The following is an 18,052-nucleotide window of genomic DNA, read 5'->3' as shown; positions in this document are numbered from 1 at the left end:
TTTTGGTTTGAGATCTATTTTGTCATATTAAAATGGCTACATTAGCTTAAACAATACTTCAGATAATACATAAAGTATTATTTTATAATTTGATTCTTCTTAGGACTAAGTCATACCAACTTCAACAAAACCATAGCAGATTTATCAAGCATCTTATATAAAATTATTTTATAATATAAAATAACATCAGAATCTTTATCAGTTGAGGATTGAGTATTAGTTGTATAAAATTTGTAAGTATCTATAGAGGAAGCCTATAACCCACAAAGAACTTTGTAAATCAATCTCATGAGCTCACTTAAACATTTAAGACTGATAACCATCCTTTTTCTTTTTGCTTTCTCATGTAACTTTCAAAACACCTTGTTATTTTGATCAGCAGTTGTCAAATTTGTTTTTATGAGTTCTGTATGTGTGTTTACTTGTGTAAAAGTGCTCACTAATTTCTGTATATTGTTGTTGTTTCTGATATCAGCTAATATTTATTGAAAAGTTAGCAGCTACTTAGCCAAACATTGTATGAATATTGTTACACTCAGAGGTCTCACGGTAGATATCTTTTTGTTTGTTTTCTAAACTCATTTCTATAATATGAAGTAACTGGGTAATTAGATTCTGTATGTTAAAAAGCAAACCAATGAGAACTTGGCTCTTTTAACTTAAACAGTGCACTTAGGTGATGTGGCTTTAGCATATAGTTTCTTAACATATGATTTCCCATAGATAGTTTTGAGAAGTACTTACAAATAGTATTAGTTTAACAACTGGTTATTTAATTCAAGAACATTCTTATTAACCAGAGTAGCAGTGACATGTTCCTTCTCTCTCTCTCTCTCTGTGTCTGTGTGTGTGTGTGTGTGTGTGTGTGTGTGTGTGTGTGTGTGTGTGTACTTGTGTGAATGCATGCACGTGTGTATGGCTATGCAGACAGGCTTGTCTGAACCTCTTCCTTTTTTTGGTATTCCTTATTGAACCAAGTGCCTCATACAAGCAAGCACTTTACAACTGAGCTCTCTGCCCTCTGTGGACTTCTTTTGACTCCCAGTTTTCTACTGAAGAGACATATATGGTTATATTATTAAATAGGAATAAAAGACATGATCATATTGGTTAATATATGGCTAAGCATATCACTTTTACTTTGGTTGCCTGTGTACATAATTGATAACTATCACACTCTAGAGGATATAAAACACACTATATATTTTGTAAAAAATTTAAATCAAATGAAATACTTAGAGCAATAGAATTACATGTACTGTCAGGGAATTTTATTTTGAATATAAGCACTGAATGATGGAATTACTTGTTGAAAGGCTGTGGTTTTATGTAAAATCAGCATTGTTTTTCTTCTAAGAGAGAATGAGAAGAGTGTTCATTTACTGTTGTGTGCAGTAACTCACAAATTACTAGTCCTCCATCAGTGGTTAAAAGCAAAGTTTAAGTCTGAAATGAATGTAAACCTTTTGTATTTTAAACCAAGTTGTATTCATTGAAGTTAAGGTTAACATAGTTAGATACACCAAAAGAAAATTAGTCACATAATTTTTGTAAAAATAAGCTGACTGGTTAAGAAAACACCAGTATATTTGTATTCATTTTTTAACAGCAATTTAAATGATTTATAGTAATCAGTTCAGGGTTGTTTTCCTTATTTAATTTATGAACTATCAAAATTTAATGTTAAATGCTAAAATTTGACTCTCTTTTACATTTTTATATTTGCAAATTTTACAGTTCAAGTCTGCAAGTAGAATAAAGTGTAGCATACTTAAAGTTATATGGATAGATCCTCATGAGCTTCAATTAACTGAAACTTTTCTTGCCTTTTATTTTTCAGCATTGCATTACTTTCCAGAATATCAGTGGCTGGTTGATTTCACAGTGGCTGCTACTGTTGTGTACTTAGTAACTGAAGTATATTACAGTTTCATGAAGCCTACACAGGAAATGAACATCAGCTTAGTCTGGTGCCTCCTGGTTCTGTCTTTTGCAATGTATCCTTCCAACCATCATTGGTGTTGTAAACTTACTTGGTTTTGAACTTAGACCATTAGACCTTGTGTTTAATGTTAAAAGATTTTGTCTGTTGCTAGAGAATTTTCCTTTGTTGAATACTTCACAGAATTTTTAGGATATGTTAAATTTATTTATTCTTTGACAATTTCTTATGTATACAGTGTACCTTGATTATATTCAGTGGAAATTCTTTATGTAACTTCTTAAAATTTCAAAATGGCTGGGTAGTTTAAAAAGTTAAATGTAGAGAGATGTCACCTCATTCTATTTTTTATCCAAGTAGAATGTCAGAAAGGCCACAGACATTTTGACTTCTTTAAGGGGCCTTTTGTGCTGGTGGGAATAGAGGGAGGCTTTCCTCCCAGGTGCTTAATTACTCTTTGATATCGGGACAATTCTCCCTAATAGAGATAACATTTTATTAAGATTCTGTCAGTTTTGTGGTGCTACCTATGAAAATAATGTTTGTAGCAAAAAATATTTTATTACCTCACTTGAAAATGTATTTTTATATTATAGAAACTAAGCTTTCCCAGAGCGCTGGTACATGAGTAGATCAGTACATCATTTTCGTTTTATTTTCTATAGAACTATCCTTCTGGAACCCTTGGTTGTTTATAAGCTACACAGTTGTGTTAGTGCATTACTTTATGTGTGCACGTGTGTGGGGAGAGAGCAAAGGACCTCTCTCAGGAGACGGTTTTCTCTACCATTTTGCCCTCAAACTGAACTCGGGTCCTCAGGCTGGGTGTCTAGCACCTTCTGCTTGGCCATCCCCAGTTCTGTCTTCATAAACTTTTACGTAGCTCTTGTCCTGGAACATTATTCATTGCTGTCTTCCTAAAAAAAAAAAATCCATTTCTTTTTTTAGGTACCTTGATCTCTTCTTCCTTGACTCACTTTCTTTTTTGCAAGCATGAACTCTTCTGTGGTGTCTTTAGAAAAGGTGGTTTTTGAAGTTTTGTGTGCCTTAAGCTGTCTTTATTGATTGATAATTTGACTTGGTAGAAAATTCAAAAATAGTTTTCTTCAGAATTCCGAAGTGTTGAAGAACTGGATGGCCTGTTGGCACTCACATTGTGCCTCCTCCCCCCACCTAAATACAGCCCTCACTCCGGAACTTGTTTTCTTTGTTTTGGGGATTCTGAAATTTTGTCTTAAATCCTATGTTTACCCCTTAGATTATCAAAACAAAAGTAGATAACTGTACTTTAGGGAAGAGCTGATCTTATTTTTGTAAAACTGCCAGTTTGGGAAATATATGTTCATGAATTCTAGGAAGCTTTTATGTAATTATTTGATGAGTTTCTCTTCATTTAGAACACTTCAGGGATGCTTATTGCTGAGGAAGTAGGGTCTCCTATGTTAACATCTAGAATTGTCATCTGTCATTCATGGCATGGTTATTTTAATTTTAGATTTCCTAGGAGATACTCTTAACTTTCCCAACTATTTTACTATGGTTCTTGTTTACACTTTCTACTACAGTTGAAAATGTTCATGAGCTCTTCATTTTTACTCCTTCTGTGAAACTGCTTATTTTATGACTACATTATTTTGTGTGTTAAGATATTAATGATAAATATCCTTTATGGAATGCTTCTTTCTCTGCTTTAGTTACAGTTTATGCGTATATGGGAATGTATATGCTTTTTATGCAGATTATTTTATGTAGTGTAGCCATTAGTATATTACTACTAGAAACAAACACATACTTACAACAGGCTACTCACATATTTTCTGTCATTTTTCATTTTATTTCCTGTTGCTTAGTTGATGGCAGCAATCACAGTCTTTAGCTGAACTAGCTCTACTCCATTTAAGTAGTGTTCTTATGAAAGGTACCAAACAATACCATCTTCCCACAGGAATGTTGGGGTGTTCTATGTGCTCATAGTACAGAGTATAGAAAATGGTAGAGTTTATAATCCAGGTCACTTTTTTTTTAGCTTTGACTCTCTGTGAAGAGGTTAGGGAAGAAGAAAGAAGTAGAATTGTATGTATGACTGCGTATGTGAGTTTTATTTAACATCGGGTGTGAAATAATAGTCTACTGCAGTTATGCACATTCAGGAGACCAGAATTGCATGCCAAATGTCTAGATTCACAACAAAGAAGAGAGTTCTGGCAGGCTGTGCCTTTTCTAGCTATAACAACTGTTTTCAGCTTTAACTCTATACACTAAGTCTACTAGAAGTGACTTCTGTCTGAGATTTCTTTATTTCATTGTTGTATGTCCTACTTAGGAATCAAAATCAGGTCTCCATTGACTTCATGGGGCAATAGTTCTGCTGAATTCCAAGCACATATATATAATTGATTCAGAAAATCTCTGCAGTTGTTACTGGTTAAAGTAGTCCTCAAATTAGATACATGTACTTAATCAGCTTAGTGGATAGTCATGAGCCAATTGCTTTATTTCCATAATCATTTTGTTTCCTTTCTTTCTTCACCGTTTTGGCATACTTGCATAGGACAGCGGAAGTGGCTTCTGTAGTATCGTGAGAGTCCAGAAGTCTGAGAATGACATTGAATGTGTGATACTAAAGCTTGAGTGGTGGAACTTGGTAGGGTGCCACCTCTTGTCATCAGTTCTCTCTCTCCCTCCCTCCCTCTCTCTTTTTTGTTTTTGTTTTTGTTTTGTTTTTCCGAGACAGGGTTTCTCTGTGTAGCCCTGTCTGTCCTAGAACTCGCTCTGTACACTAGGATGGCCTCAAACCCAGAGACCCACCAGCCTTTGCCTCCCGAGTGTTGTGATTAAAGGTGTGCACCACCACCTATCAGTGCACTCTTAATCTCACACTGATCCTTAGCTCCCCTCCTCTCTGCATCTCTGAGCACCATCGGTGACCCAGTACTTGATGTTCAGTCCCCTTTTTTGCCACCTGTTAACAGTGTAAGGAAGACAGCTGTGAAGACTTGCAGCACAGGGAAGCAGCTGTAGTGACCGTCTTTACTTTGTGTGATATCTTAGAATTATGGGGAAATGTCTATTGATCTTATGATTATGAAGCATATTATCCTCATTTATGAATAAATGAAAAGTGAAAAGGTAAAATTATCATAGAAAAAAGCCAGTGATCCTGTGATACAAATAAAACGCTTTCTTGAGAATAAACTGTAGTGCTATGTAATGCTGAGTCAATTACATGAATATCAAGAAGAAAACTAGGCTGCAAAGAAGTCTAAGGCTTCTCAGTTGCACCTGTTGTGCTTGGCTAAAGAACTAAAGCATTAGTCACATTTCCACAGTATTTGTATTATACAGTGTCAAACGTGTAAGCTACAAAAGGCATTATGCTTGTTTTTAATTTGCCGTGATTGTGGACATGTAGATTTTTATAAAATCAAAAGTTGTAAATAGTTTTAGTGAAAATAAGTTATAAGGTTTTCCGATTGAGTCAGTTTTCTTTCTAGACATGCAGAGGTATATAAATTAATGCTACCTTATTTGCTGTGGGAACTAGACAGCTATAGCAAAGAGGTACAACTCAGTTGCCATTTCTAAATCCCTTAAAAGGTTGCAAATTACTATATTCTTCCTCCATACAAATGTTTCTGCCTTAAATTAATAGGGAAAGTGGAACTCTGAAGTAGATTGCTTTATATATCAAGTGTAGTGAGAAAAGAGAATTTTAATCTTAGCCAAGGTATTTATGTGAACTTGAGAACTTAGAGCAGACATGTTTAAGCTTGTTTTGTATGTATGTGCAAATGTGGTGTACACACACACATGTGAATGTCGGGACCACATGAGGGAGTCATTTCTCTCCACCCCCACGTTGGTTCTTGGGAATCAAATTCACGGTTGTCAGGCTTGGCAACAAATGCCTTTAAGAACTGAGTCAGCTTGCTAGCTCCAGGCTTGTTTCTTTAACATTTACAGGCCTTTTGTGACATGAGTCCTTTCAGGGTACTAAGATTTCTGGTCAGAACCTAAGAATGAAAGAGGGGAGCTGAATCTGAGTAATAGGACCTTCTTTCTGTCTATTGATTGACAGTTAATATGACTTTCTCCTCTTAGCTGGGAAGTGATCATTTTCTTTCTGAAACTAAAAATTCAAGGGTGGCCTTTTTTGTTTTATCTTAACCAGAACTCTGGTCGTTTTTTGTTTTGCACATAAAGCTCGTATTTATTGCTTTCAGATTGAGCTTGGCGACTGTAAGCTTATTTTGTGACATAGTTTAAAACATGCATGCTAATTTTTCTAACATCTGGGAGAATTTTATGTTTTTTTAAAAAGTAATAATTAAGCCTGCACATCTAAAATTACAAATAAATTTTAAGGTAATGTTATAAAGTTTTTGTACCATTGAATAGGAACGATTGTCTTTAAAAGGTTTTTATTAGATAAGTCATAAGAGTGAACATGCTTATTGTTAGCTTAAATGAAAATCTGTAATAGAATTTTAATACTGTTTCTAGAGTTTGGTTTGTCTGTTGTTTCTAGTGTAGAATGAAAAGTGTAATGTGTTTCAAGTATTTTAGTTGCCTTTCCACCAAGAAAAATAGATGTGGGAAGCTTAATCATTTGAATGGGTTGGGGAGGACTAACATTTTTTTATAAGTCACAGAAAATATATATATATATATATATTATAATCTCTCTTTCCATAGTTGAACACATTTCAATTTATATGAAAATCACTTAAGTAGAAACATAATCATATTTTTAAAAATAATCTCAAATTTGTGAGAAATGATGAAGAATATTTATGCTTATTCATTAAAATATTAATCACATTTGCATTTTGAGTAATATTTCTTCTTAGAATATAGTCTCCCTTTTTGTTGTATTTGAATGAATTTAGCTGTCACTTTATTAGGTATTGCTACACAGGTCAGAATTAAGTATTTGATAATCACAATCACAGTATGTTTTGTTTCTTCCATTCCAAAAAAAAAAAAAAGTGGTAAAATATATTTGTTTGATTTCAGTATATTATTAACAAAAGCCATGTTTTCTTGATACGAGAATTGGTCCTTTTTAAAATGTGTATTTGTCTCTAGGTGAGTGTATGCTGTGAAGGCACAGGTTCAGATGTAGGTAGCTGATCCCTTGGAGCTGGAGGTATAAGTGGTTTTGACCTGCTTGGTGTGGGTACTGGGAGCTGAACTCGGATCCTTTACAAGAGCAATAAGCACTCTGAACCACTGAGCACTTTCTTCAGCCCAGAGAATCGGTCGGGTCTTTAAGACAGTGAATCAGTTGAGCTGACTCCAAATAGTATCCCAGAGTGCTGAGATTAGAGATGATGCAATAGTTCTATAGTTTGCACACATCTCCATGCAGATTTTAAATCTGCCCTCTTCTGTTTTCTATTTTATCTTCCATTTTTGCTGTTTCTTCTCACTTTTAAAAATCAGCATATGTTCAAAGCCAGTGAGATGTCTTAGTGGGTAAAAGCACTTGCTGCTCCAGTCTGACATCTGTGTCCACCCTTGAAACCATGTCAAGTGGAAGGAGAGAGCCGACTCCACACAGTTGCCCCTCTGACCTCCACACACGTGGTGCATGCGTATGGCTCCTTCTCCCACACACACTTCATACATGCAATCATAGTCAAATCTCTGTATTTCTAAATGAGAGGTTACAGTTCCAATAATTTATCTGTTATGGCATGTGAAGATTTTCTTTCTTCTCCTGACCAGTGAATGTAGCTTTGTATTTTGGTTTGTTTTAAGACAGGGTCAATTTGTTTGTCACAAGCTATCTTAGAACTCAAAATTCTTCTGCATCAACCTCAGGCATGTGCTGCTATGGCCAGAGAGAATTTCTTTTTCTCACAATATACTATTCCCTCTATTTTTCCTTTTTAATATTACTAGTACACTTTGTATAACTTTGGTGAAATCAGTAGTCAGATTTTTTTTTATACCTAAGTATTCATAGTGAGCATTTTAAGGCACTGTGGTTTCATTTGTAATTTTTTCATAAATTACTACTCTTTGTAAAATTTTACTTATTCTTTGCATTTCTTAGTAATTCCATTAGCTTTTCAGTAATGGCCTACTAGGTCACTTATAACTGAATTACTTTCTTTTTGCTTTGGCTTTATTGGGATTATTTGCCTTTCAGACCAACTAAGTAACTGTTATCTTGGGGCTTAGTTTTGTGGGTTTCATAAGAATTTCCTGTTCCCTTCTCCCAATCTTAACTTCCCATTTTCCTAATTTTTCATTGTTTTTCTTGGTTTGTTCAAATGGTTGGATGGAACTTCCAGCCATAGCATGGACAGTGACTGGTTTTGGACTTTGTGATTTTGAAGCTGCCTTACTTTGTGCTGCCATTCGATTGGGTGTAGAGTTCTAGGTTTTCAATATTTCTCCATTGTTTCAAATATAATTCCACTATCCATAACTTTCAGAGATACCATTGAGAGTAACATTCTTGTCGTGATATACATATGGCTTACATTGCCCCCTCTCCTCCTCCCTTAGGAAACAGTGATTATTAACTGGTTTGTCCCACTTCTGTAAGCTCGTCGACACATACTTTGATTGAGCTCTTACTTCCCTGGGCTAGGCTTCTTGAAGACTCCTCAACTTTGTAAATTTCGGTTTGGAAACTGTTTTATTGTGCCTTTGACATCCTCAAGGCCCCACTCTTACCCCCCTCACACACACACACACCGTACGTATAAGTGCATATAATTCCTTTTGTCTCATGTTAGATAGATAATGTACCTCATGCATTGATGCTCTTTGTTTTGCTTGATGAAACTTTCTTTTGTCTATTTTTTTTGTTTATTGTATGTTTAATTTTATTAGCTAATCACTTTTCATAACATTTTGTTCTTTGAAAAATGCATTTACCTTTACATAGCTAATATGAAATATATATGTGTGTGTGTATGTGTACAGAAACATGCATAACTTACATATTTGAAATGTTTTATGTGGCTGCCTGCATCTTTTTACCAAGTTAATTTTCCTCATTGATAATTGTGTCTTTGATTTAATATAATATAGATGTATACAAATAAACAGGGCCTACATTCACAGTTTGTTTTGTATAGCTCTAGGGCAAAGGATAGTTGATTAACTTTTTTTTTTTTTTTTTTTAAGGATTCAGGGTAGGGAAAAGGATACAAAATTTATATACAGAATTAGACTGTATATGTTGCTTACAAAGCCCAAAGCATTTACTATTTGAAAATTTTTGATCCCTGCCTTAATATCTAAGGCTTCCTTTCCTATTTAAAAGTGAGAGACTGAACTTGAAGAGGAAGAATGGAAGTTCTGTATGTAAGTAGGGTTTGGGAGTTTCACTGAGGAATAATTTAGTAATATTGAAGCTCATCTTATGAAAAGGCCATGATGTCATTTACTGTCCTTTGGAGTGATTTAGTTTCTGTAGTCCTCAGTCTCCTTCCTGCGTGTGTACAAACTGTTTCCAAGGGGGAGCAGGGAACCCCTCAAGTCTCCTTTTCCTTTTGGTTCCTTTAAGTTGTGTGAACACAACACATCCTGTGTAAACCACACTTGAAAGTTTGCTCTTTATTGGGACTAGTAATATGTGTTACAGTATTCCAGGGAGCTGGTCAGTTAGAGCTACTAGTCATTGTGTGGTCACAGGGCAGTATGTCTTAGCTGCAGTAGTCAGTAGATTAGGGGTAGTCCATGCATTTTTTTAGTTTGAATATTTTCAGCTTATTGTGGGTTTATCAGTATGCACCTTTCACTAAAGTTGAGCATCTTTGGTATCTTTGACTATCACTTAATTGTTCTGTTTTTTAGTATACTGACCTAATCTAAAGTCTGTTTGCCTCAAGTTCATTTCTTCACAGGCAGTCTCTAGTTTTAGAGTCACAGTGGGGTTAGTTCCCTGCTTGCACAGGAAGGCAATAGGAATAGAGTTTTAACTGCTCTCCATCATAGAGAGAGGTCAGCTCACCTCTATTTTTAGCTCACAGCATGACATACTTTGTGGAATCTTTTACCGCTTGAAATTTCATGGGAAAGGTTAAAAAGTTGAATCATTATGTGATCTGTCAGTCCATGAATACATTCCCTTTTCCTTCCTGTTATCAGTGTTCAGCTGTTAATTCAGGTGTCTAGAAAACATTGAAGTTGCTGAGACTAGAAAGAATCTCTGATTTTCAAACTAGACCTTTAAGGTCTTGAATATAGTGGCTGTACTTTACAGGTGAGGAAATAGAAACACAGAGAGGTTAATGTAGAAGGTCACATGGCAAGAGTAGAACCAAGACACTGTAGAGCAAAAGAATGCTCTTTACAGCTTTGTCACATAGCAGTCCTCAGCATGTGACTGCATAGTGCATGCATTGTAGAAGTAAGTGCGGTCATCCATTCAGAAGAGAGCGCTGAAGGATGTGGGGCTTTCACTTCAGTCTTTGATTAGGGAGATGGGAGGGAAGAGGACAGTCCAGATTATAGATTATGATCAAGACAGTGTATGGATTACATCTGGAAGATGGTAGATTTTAATTCAAGAGGAGGTTTGGGGATTATTATTATAAGAAAACTTGAAGATGTGAATTAATAACCCAGATCATAGCATTACATTGCAGAATATTTTATGTGTACTTTATAGCAAGTTCTGAGGAGGGTTTATTCTAATCTGGTAGAAGTAAGTACTTGATTTTATAATTTGTCTAGTATGCAGTATGAATTGAGTCAGGAATTATGTTTTAGGCATTTGTGGTATGGGATTATATTAATAGATAAATTCTGAAGGCAAGGTCATACTTAATGCTGGGTCATGTTATATCTAGTATTATTTGCTTTCAGTGTTGATATATTTTATAATGTATTCAGATCTATAGCATTAGATGTCATCTTTGGAAATGTCACTCTGGTCATTTCACATCATTTTGGCCGAAGACTTTTTTTTTTTGTCAGTAGAGGAGTTGAAAATTGTCTCTGGAAATTCTAGTTTCTGTTTTCAATAAAATGAAACAGTGTTTTTCAAACCAGGGGTTAGGCTCCTGAGGCATTAAAAGATGGCAAAACTGTATCTTGGAAGTAGTTCAGGTGTGGTTTGGGAGATTTTATATTCTGTGATTTTTACCTTTATTCTCTTTTCCTGTATATTCCAATATAATGTCAAAGAGAAGGAGTTGTAGTATTTGGTTCTAGTAAAAGAAACCAATGGGTTTACTTCTAGTTTTATTTTAGAAAAGATAAATAAGGGAAACATGTGGCTTAGAGTAATGTGGAAGAAATAGAGAATAATTTGAACATCTGTGTTCTAGAGTCCTACCATTGCTCTCAAAAAGTGCTTTTAGTTATTTGGATTCTGACTAGTATGTTAGTTAGGTGAAGAGTATTTAATGTGTTAATTAGATAGTTTTTTTTAAGACTTAAACATGTTTCCTAATTTGTCATTGTGGTTGCTTTCTCTTTAACTTGATACTCAATTTCCTAACTTTCAAAGAGAAAATTATGATTTGTATAGATAAGGTTTCAATAGTCTTAAGTCCTGAAGTTTTTTTTCTTGTCTGTTTGCTTCCAACTTTTCCATCATATTGGCTTTCACTTCTATTACTAGGTAGTTAATAATGCCTTAAAATGCATAGTTTAAAACTAGTTGTGTATGAGACTGTATATATGTATGTATGTGTGTGTGTGTGTATATATATATATATGTATATATATATATATGCGCACACACATACATATACATACTAGTTTCCTGTGAGAAACTAGAAAGTCTAAACAGAGAAAGCTTACTCTACAGTTCTCCTTTACTAACCGAGTAAAATAAATCCAAATTATAGCATGTTTAGAATTTGTTAACTCCGAGATCAAGACTCCAAGATCTTAGACCATGCAAGGTGGTTTAAAATTTAGATGAATACATTTGGCCTTTCTTTTCTCTGATACACAGCTAGTTGACTCCAGGCTGCATCCTGTTGTTTCATTACAAGCCATGTCTACTTTAGATGTGTCTGTAGATTTGGCAGTGCTAGGAATTGAGCCCAGAGCCCCGTAGGTGCCACCCAGACTCTGCCACTGAGCTGTAAGTCTGACTTTGCAGCAGTGTTAGGGCGAGCACTGCCTATGGTGTCATGGGCTAGCCACATTCTGCTTCCTTCCTTTTCTTTTTCTTTCCTTCTCTCCCTTCCTTCTAGAATTTCATACATGTATACAATGAAATATGATCATATCCTTCCCCCACCTTCCCCATGCAACTCCTCCTGACCCCTTTTTCCAACGTGTTTTCCCCCACACTTCATGTTCTCTCTCTTTTTAAAAAACAACCTATGGGACCAATAAATGTTGCCCATGTGTGTGTAGGCATAGGACCATCCATTAGAGCCTGGATCTCAGAGGCTACTTCCTCAGGGTAGAGTGATTCTTCCTTCTCCAGTATCTGTGAACTGCCAAGAGCCTTTCAGTAGAAGTGGAGCTTTAAAAGACCCTCCCTTGTGTTTGCTAGAATTTTGGCTTGCTTGAGATGGTACACTTGGTGTACAGATCTGGGAGTTTGTGCTTGTGATAGCCAGGCCATATCCAGAAGACAGCAGTTCACAGCATTCCTCCCCATCCTTCAGCTCTTTCCTTCCACCTCCTGTCCACAGCCTTTGGAGGTGTGCGGGGAGGGTCTATTGGTGTCCCAATTGGGGCTGAGCAGTCAGTCATTTATTCTTAGCTCTTTGATCAGTTAGGAGTTTGTGCTTCCTGCTTTAAAAAGAAGCCTCTCTCACCAAGGTTGAAAGTAACATAAATCTATAGGTATAAACATGCTTAGGAGGCTTTTGACAATAGGACCATTTTATAACATACTATCAGGGTCCACCTTAGGGTCTGTTACCTCTGCAGCTATGAGATTACAATACCAGGAAGATTTCCTAGGGAGCAGGACTCAACTCCAGTCACAATGCAGGAAGTTAGACTGTTGCACCAGTGGGCACATAAAACTTAACAGATTGATGTGGCATGCAAGGTCCAGCTCTGAGTAAGAGCAATGCTCTCCTTTCTCCTGTAGTAGCACTTTCTAGCACTGTAAAGGCTAGTTTCCCGGGAGGAGGTTTCTTGTTTGGTCTGAGATTGATTTCTTTATGGCCTGTAGCCTAAGTATGTGGTGTCTTCCACAGTAGGATTTCCCCATGTATCTGTGATAGGTAATCAAGTACAGTGTCAATAGCCTCTGTTGGTTTTTGAGACCTCTTGGGCTTCCCTAACTAGTAACTCAGATGGAGGCATCCTATGCCTAGCATTATGATTTTCATTTAATAGCCTGTGTCTTCTGGGAATGGCATTGTCCATCTGTGCAGGGTCCTTCTGCCCAGACTACTGTTTTGAAATGAGCTTGCTAAGTGAGTAGGTTTCTGTAGTGCTTATTATACAACGCCAGTGTTGGTTAACCCACCGGCTGTGTTCTTTCCTCCTGCCCATTCTCCTACCCACACCCCCACTTCTTTAGCTTTCCAAACTTCTTTCTTCCATTTCACATGTATTTTAATATTTAACAGGGTTCCATTTATTTTATCATATACCCTTCCTTGAATGCCCATTCCTACAGCTCTCTACTTTCTTTTTACCTATAATCTGCTCTCCTCTCTCCTTCAATGCATCCCTCCATGGCACCTTTTTAATTACTGGCTTCATGTTAAATACACAAAAGTTTGCAACTAGGATACAGATATGAGGGAATTTGAGGCATTTATGCTTTGGGGCCTGAGATACTAGTTTTCCTGTTCTGTTCTTTTACCTGCAGATTTATTTTGTTGTTCTTTGTACCTGAACAGCATTCCACTGTGTATATGTACCACATTTTCCTTATCTATTTATCAGTTCATATTTTCTGTCATTTTGCTATTGTCAGTAGAGGAGCAGTGTGTAGCAGGCTTTCTTTTGGGCCACCAACCAGCTCCCAAATCATGACTCGGAGACTTACAAATGCTCAGCCTTAGGTAGGCTCATTTCTTGCCAGCTCTTATAACTTAATTTAACCTGTTTCTCTTCATCTATGTTTTGCCTCACTGCTTTTCATTCTGTATGCTCTACTCCATGTTCTGGTTGGCAGCTGCCTGGTAGACTGGCCCTGAGCATCTCCCTCTTTTTCTCTCGTTCTCTTCTTTTCCTTCTATTCAAGCCTCAAGCTAAGATTCCTCCTCCTACTTACTATCCTAAATGATAACTTATTATACACTAGCATTATATAATAAAGCATTACAGAAACCTACTCATTTAGGTTAGTAAGATAGCCCCACCTATCCCTCTACTGCCTAACTATTGGCCATTTGGCTTTTTATTAGACCAATCAGGTGCTGTAGGCAGGCAGAGCAACATGTCTTTACATTATTAAACAAATACAGCATAAACAAATGTAACACATCTTTGCCTAGTTAAAGTAACATTCCACAACAGCAGTGAACATGGATGTACAGGTGTCTCTCTGGGGTAAAATATTAAGTCCTTTTAATGTGTGCCCAGGAATGAGTGGTATATATATGTCATATGGCAGTTTTATATAGAACTTCCTGAGATACCTCCAGACTGATTTCCACTAGTTTATACTTCCACCAGCAGTATGTAAAAATTACCCTCTTGCCACATCCATGCAAGCATTTGTTGTCATTTGTATTACTGGAGATGACTGTTTAGATTAGGTGAGATGGAATCTTAAAATAGTTTTAATCTGCATTTCCTTCATGGCTAATGTCTTAGGGTTTCTGTTGCTGTGAAGAAACACCGTGACCACAGCAACTATTATAAAGGAAAAACTTTTAATTGAGGTAGCTTACGTTTTCAGAGGTTTAGCTCATTGTCATCATGGTGCAACATGGTGGCATACAAGCAGAAGTGGTGCTAGAGAAGTAGCTGAGAGCCCTACCTCTTCACTGGAAGGCACCAGGAAGTAGTCTGACTTACTGAGTGTGGCTTGAGCATATATGAGACCTCAGAGCCCACCTCCTCAGTGACAACACTTGCTCCTACAAGACCACACCTTCTCCAACAAGACTACACCTCCTAATAGTGCCACTCCCGTTGGGGGCCATTTTCTTTCAAACTACCTCAGCCAATGATGCTGAGCACTTTTTAAAGTGTTATCAAGATTTTTGTATTTTTTTCTTTAGAGAATTTTCTGTTCAGTTCATAACCCATATTTCAGTTGGATTCTTTATTTTCTTAATGTTTAGTTTTTTAAGTTCGTATATTTTGGACATTAATTTTTGGTGGATGAATGGCTGGCAAATATGGTCTTTTTTCCTTGTGTCAGTTTCCCTTGCTGGACAGAAACTTTTGAGTTTTGTGAGATCCTATTTGTCAGTTGTTTTTATGTCCTCTGGTACTGGAGTCTTACTCCCCAAGTTCTTACCTGTCCTTCAACTTATAAGTTGAAGCATGCACCCTACTTTTTCCTCTGCTAGTTTTATAGTATCAGGACTATGTTGAAGTGGTCCTTGATTCTTTTGTGGTTGAGTTTTGTGGAGGATGGGTGGTAAGTATCTACTTTGGTTTTTCTGCATATTGATATCCAGGTTTCTCAGCATCATTTGATGAAGATACAGTTTTTCTTCAATGTATAATTTTGGCATCTTTGCCAAAATTTGAGTAGCTAATTCCATTGATCTGAGTTTTTGTTCTAGTGCCATGCTGTTTTTATTATTGAGGCTGTGTAGTATAATTGAAATCGAGTATGGTGGTGTTGATTAATATTCTTTTAAGGTGTGTTACTTACTTTTTATGTTGCATTTGTTTAACTGTGCCTGTTAAAACACCTGATGGTCTAACTAATAAAGAGCTGAACGGCCAATAATGAGGCAGGAGAGAGAAATAGGCAGGGCTGGCAGGCAGAGAGGATAAATAGCAGGAGAAATCTTGGGGGAGAGGATGAAGGAGCAGTAGCCAGAAAAAGAGGAGTACGTCAGGAGCCAGCCACCCAACTACACAGCAAGCCATGGAGTAAGAGTAAGATTTACAGAAGAGATGAGGAAAAGCCCGGAGACCGGACAAGTTAAGGAAAACTGGCAAGAAAAAGCCAAGCTACAGCTGGGCATTTATAAGTAAGAAAAGCCTCTGTGTGGGAGCTGAGTGGCAGACACCACCACCACCACCTACCAACCCCCCCACCCCCGCCAAAGAGCTAAAACAAACAACAGCATGCTGGTGCCTCCTTAGCCATCTTGTTTTGCCCAGGACTGCCTTAGCTGTCCTGGTTCCTTTTTGTCCCATCTGTGAGGGGGCCATGGAATTCTGACTGGAATTGCATTGAATCTGTAGGTTGCTTTTGGTAGGATGGCTATTTTCACAAGATTAGTTGTTCCAATCCATGAGCATGGAAGCTTGTTGTCTTTCAGTGTCTTCCTTAATTTCTTTCTTCTCTGTCATAAAGTTTTCATTGTAGAGTTCTTCAATTTCCTTGGTTTGGTTTATTTCCAGCCATTTTGATTTGATTTTGTTATGGCTATTATTATATGGCTATATTATAGATAGGATTTTCTTTTTTCAGTGTGTCATTGGTATATAGGAGGGCTACTGGTTTTATGTGTTTTGTATCCTCCCATTTTGCTGAAAGTATCATCTCTAGAATTTTTTTTTTTTGACTGAGTTTTTAGGGTCTCATATAATATCATCTGCCAAAAGGGATGCTTTGTCCTTTTTTTCCAATTTGTATCCCTTTTATTTCCTTTTTTTAAAGAATTTGTCTAGCTAAGACTTCAAGCTATATTGTGTAAAAGTAGAAAGAAGGGATATTCTTATCTTATTCTAGATCTTAATGTGAGTTTTTCTTAGAGTTTGAGATTTCCACATTTAGTATGATGGTAGCTATAGGTTTGTTGTATATAACTTTTATTATGTTGATATATGCTCCTTCCATCACTAGCCATTTTATGACTTTTATCATGAAAGGGTGCTGGATTTTGTCAAAGGTTTTCTATTGAGGTGATTATGTTATTTCTGTGTTTTGATCTTAACTACTTGATGAATTACATTTATCTATGTGGGTCTTACTGTCCCTGCATTGTTAAAATTGGAGATTCTTTAGTCTTATCAGGGTCATAGTCTCTCAATGTATATAGTATTTTTAAATAAACTTTCAGTTAACATATAATTACATCACTTCCCCCTTTTCTTTTCGTCAACCCTTTCCATGTTCTATCTTACTCTCAAATTGATGGCCTTTTTTTGCTTTGATTACTATTGGTGTGGGGGACGGAGAGAGAGGGAGGTAGGGAGGGAGAGAGAGAGGAGAGGAGAGAGAAGAGAGGCAGAGATACATAAATACAACCTTCTGAGTCTCTTTTTGTTCTTTGTATATATAGGATTTCAGGGCTGACCACTTTGTATTAGATAATCAATTAGAGGACTCATCCTTTGGAGAGGCTAATTCTCATTTTCTCAGCAGTCATTAATTGTAGTTTTTTGTCTAGGATTTGGACCCCATGAGATTTGTTTTCTTCTGCATTAATTAGCATGACTACTGATATTGTCATTGTTCAAGTGTTATATAGGCAGCCATTTCTAGGGATATAGAGACTTTCTGGGTCTCTGGTTCTTACATCCTTCTACCACATAGTCTACGGTGTTCTATGAGCTTAGGTAACCGGTCTTGTATTGTAGATGTATCAGTTGGGGTTGAGTTCCCCATAGTCTCTTTGACTTCTGCATTGTGTCCTGTTGTGGTTTTCTGTGGTGATATTTTGTTTGTGCTCTAACAAATAAAGCTTGCCCAGAGATCAGAGTGCAGAGCTAGCCTCTAGAGGACAGATAGTGATGGCACACACCTTTAATCTCAGGACTTGGGAGGAGGAAACAGTAAGTGATATGGCTGGGTGGAGAGATGAAGTGATAAGGGGATGGAGACAGGAGCTCAGCCCTTTCAGTCTGATGATTCCAAGAGGTAAGAAGTCTTTCTAGTGGCTGGCTGCTCTGCTTCTCTGATATCTGACTCCGGGTTTTTATTTTTAAGACCAATTAGAATTTATGCTACAGTTTTCTGTAATGATCTCTGTTTGCTGTAAAGAGAAGCTTCTTTGATGAGGGATGAGAGCCATACAGACCTGTAGTTATAAGAATAAGTATTAGAATGTAGTTAGGAATTATGCCAGTCTAGTA

At 36.7% G+C, this 18,052-nt stretch overlaps 1 protein-coding gene across 6 annotated transcripts in view; it reads left to right on the top strand.

Moving 5' to 3' along the window:
* Positions 1-18,052, top strand: part of Tmem161b (transmembrane protein 161B) — an 88,498-nt gene that overhangs the window by 55,810 nt on the left and 14,636 nt on the right. For all 6 annotated transcript variants that reach the window (XM_028894687.2, XM_028894689.2, XM_028894691.2 and 3 more), the window contains one exon: positions 1,841-1,997. In XM_028894687.2, coding sequence (XP_028750520.1) covers positions 1,841-1,997 — 157 coding nt within the window. The remainder of the gene's footprint in view (positions 1-1,840; positions 1,998-18,052) is intronic.

Source organism: Peromyscus leucopus, chromosome 11, assembly GCF_004664715.2.
Source record: "Peromyscus leucopus breed LL Stock chromosome 11, UCI_PerLeu_2.1, whole genome shotgun sequence".
Taxonomy (NCBI): domain Eukaryota; kingdom Metazoa; phylum Chordata; class Mammalia; order Rodentia; family Cricetidae; genus Peromyscus; species Peromyscus leucopus.
Note: the sequence above shows the minus strand (reverse complement) of the source record. Positions and strands in the feature narration are given on the sequence as shown.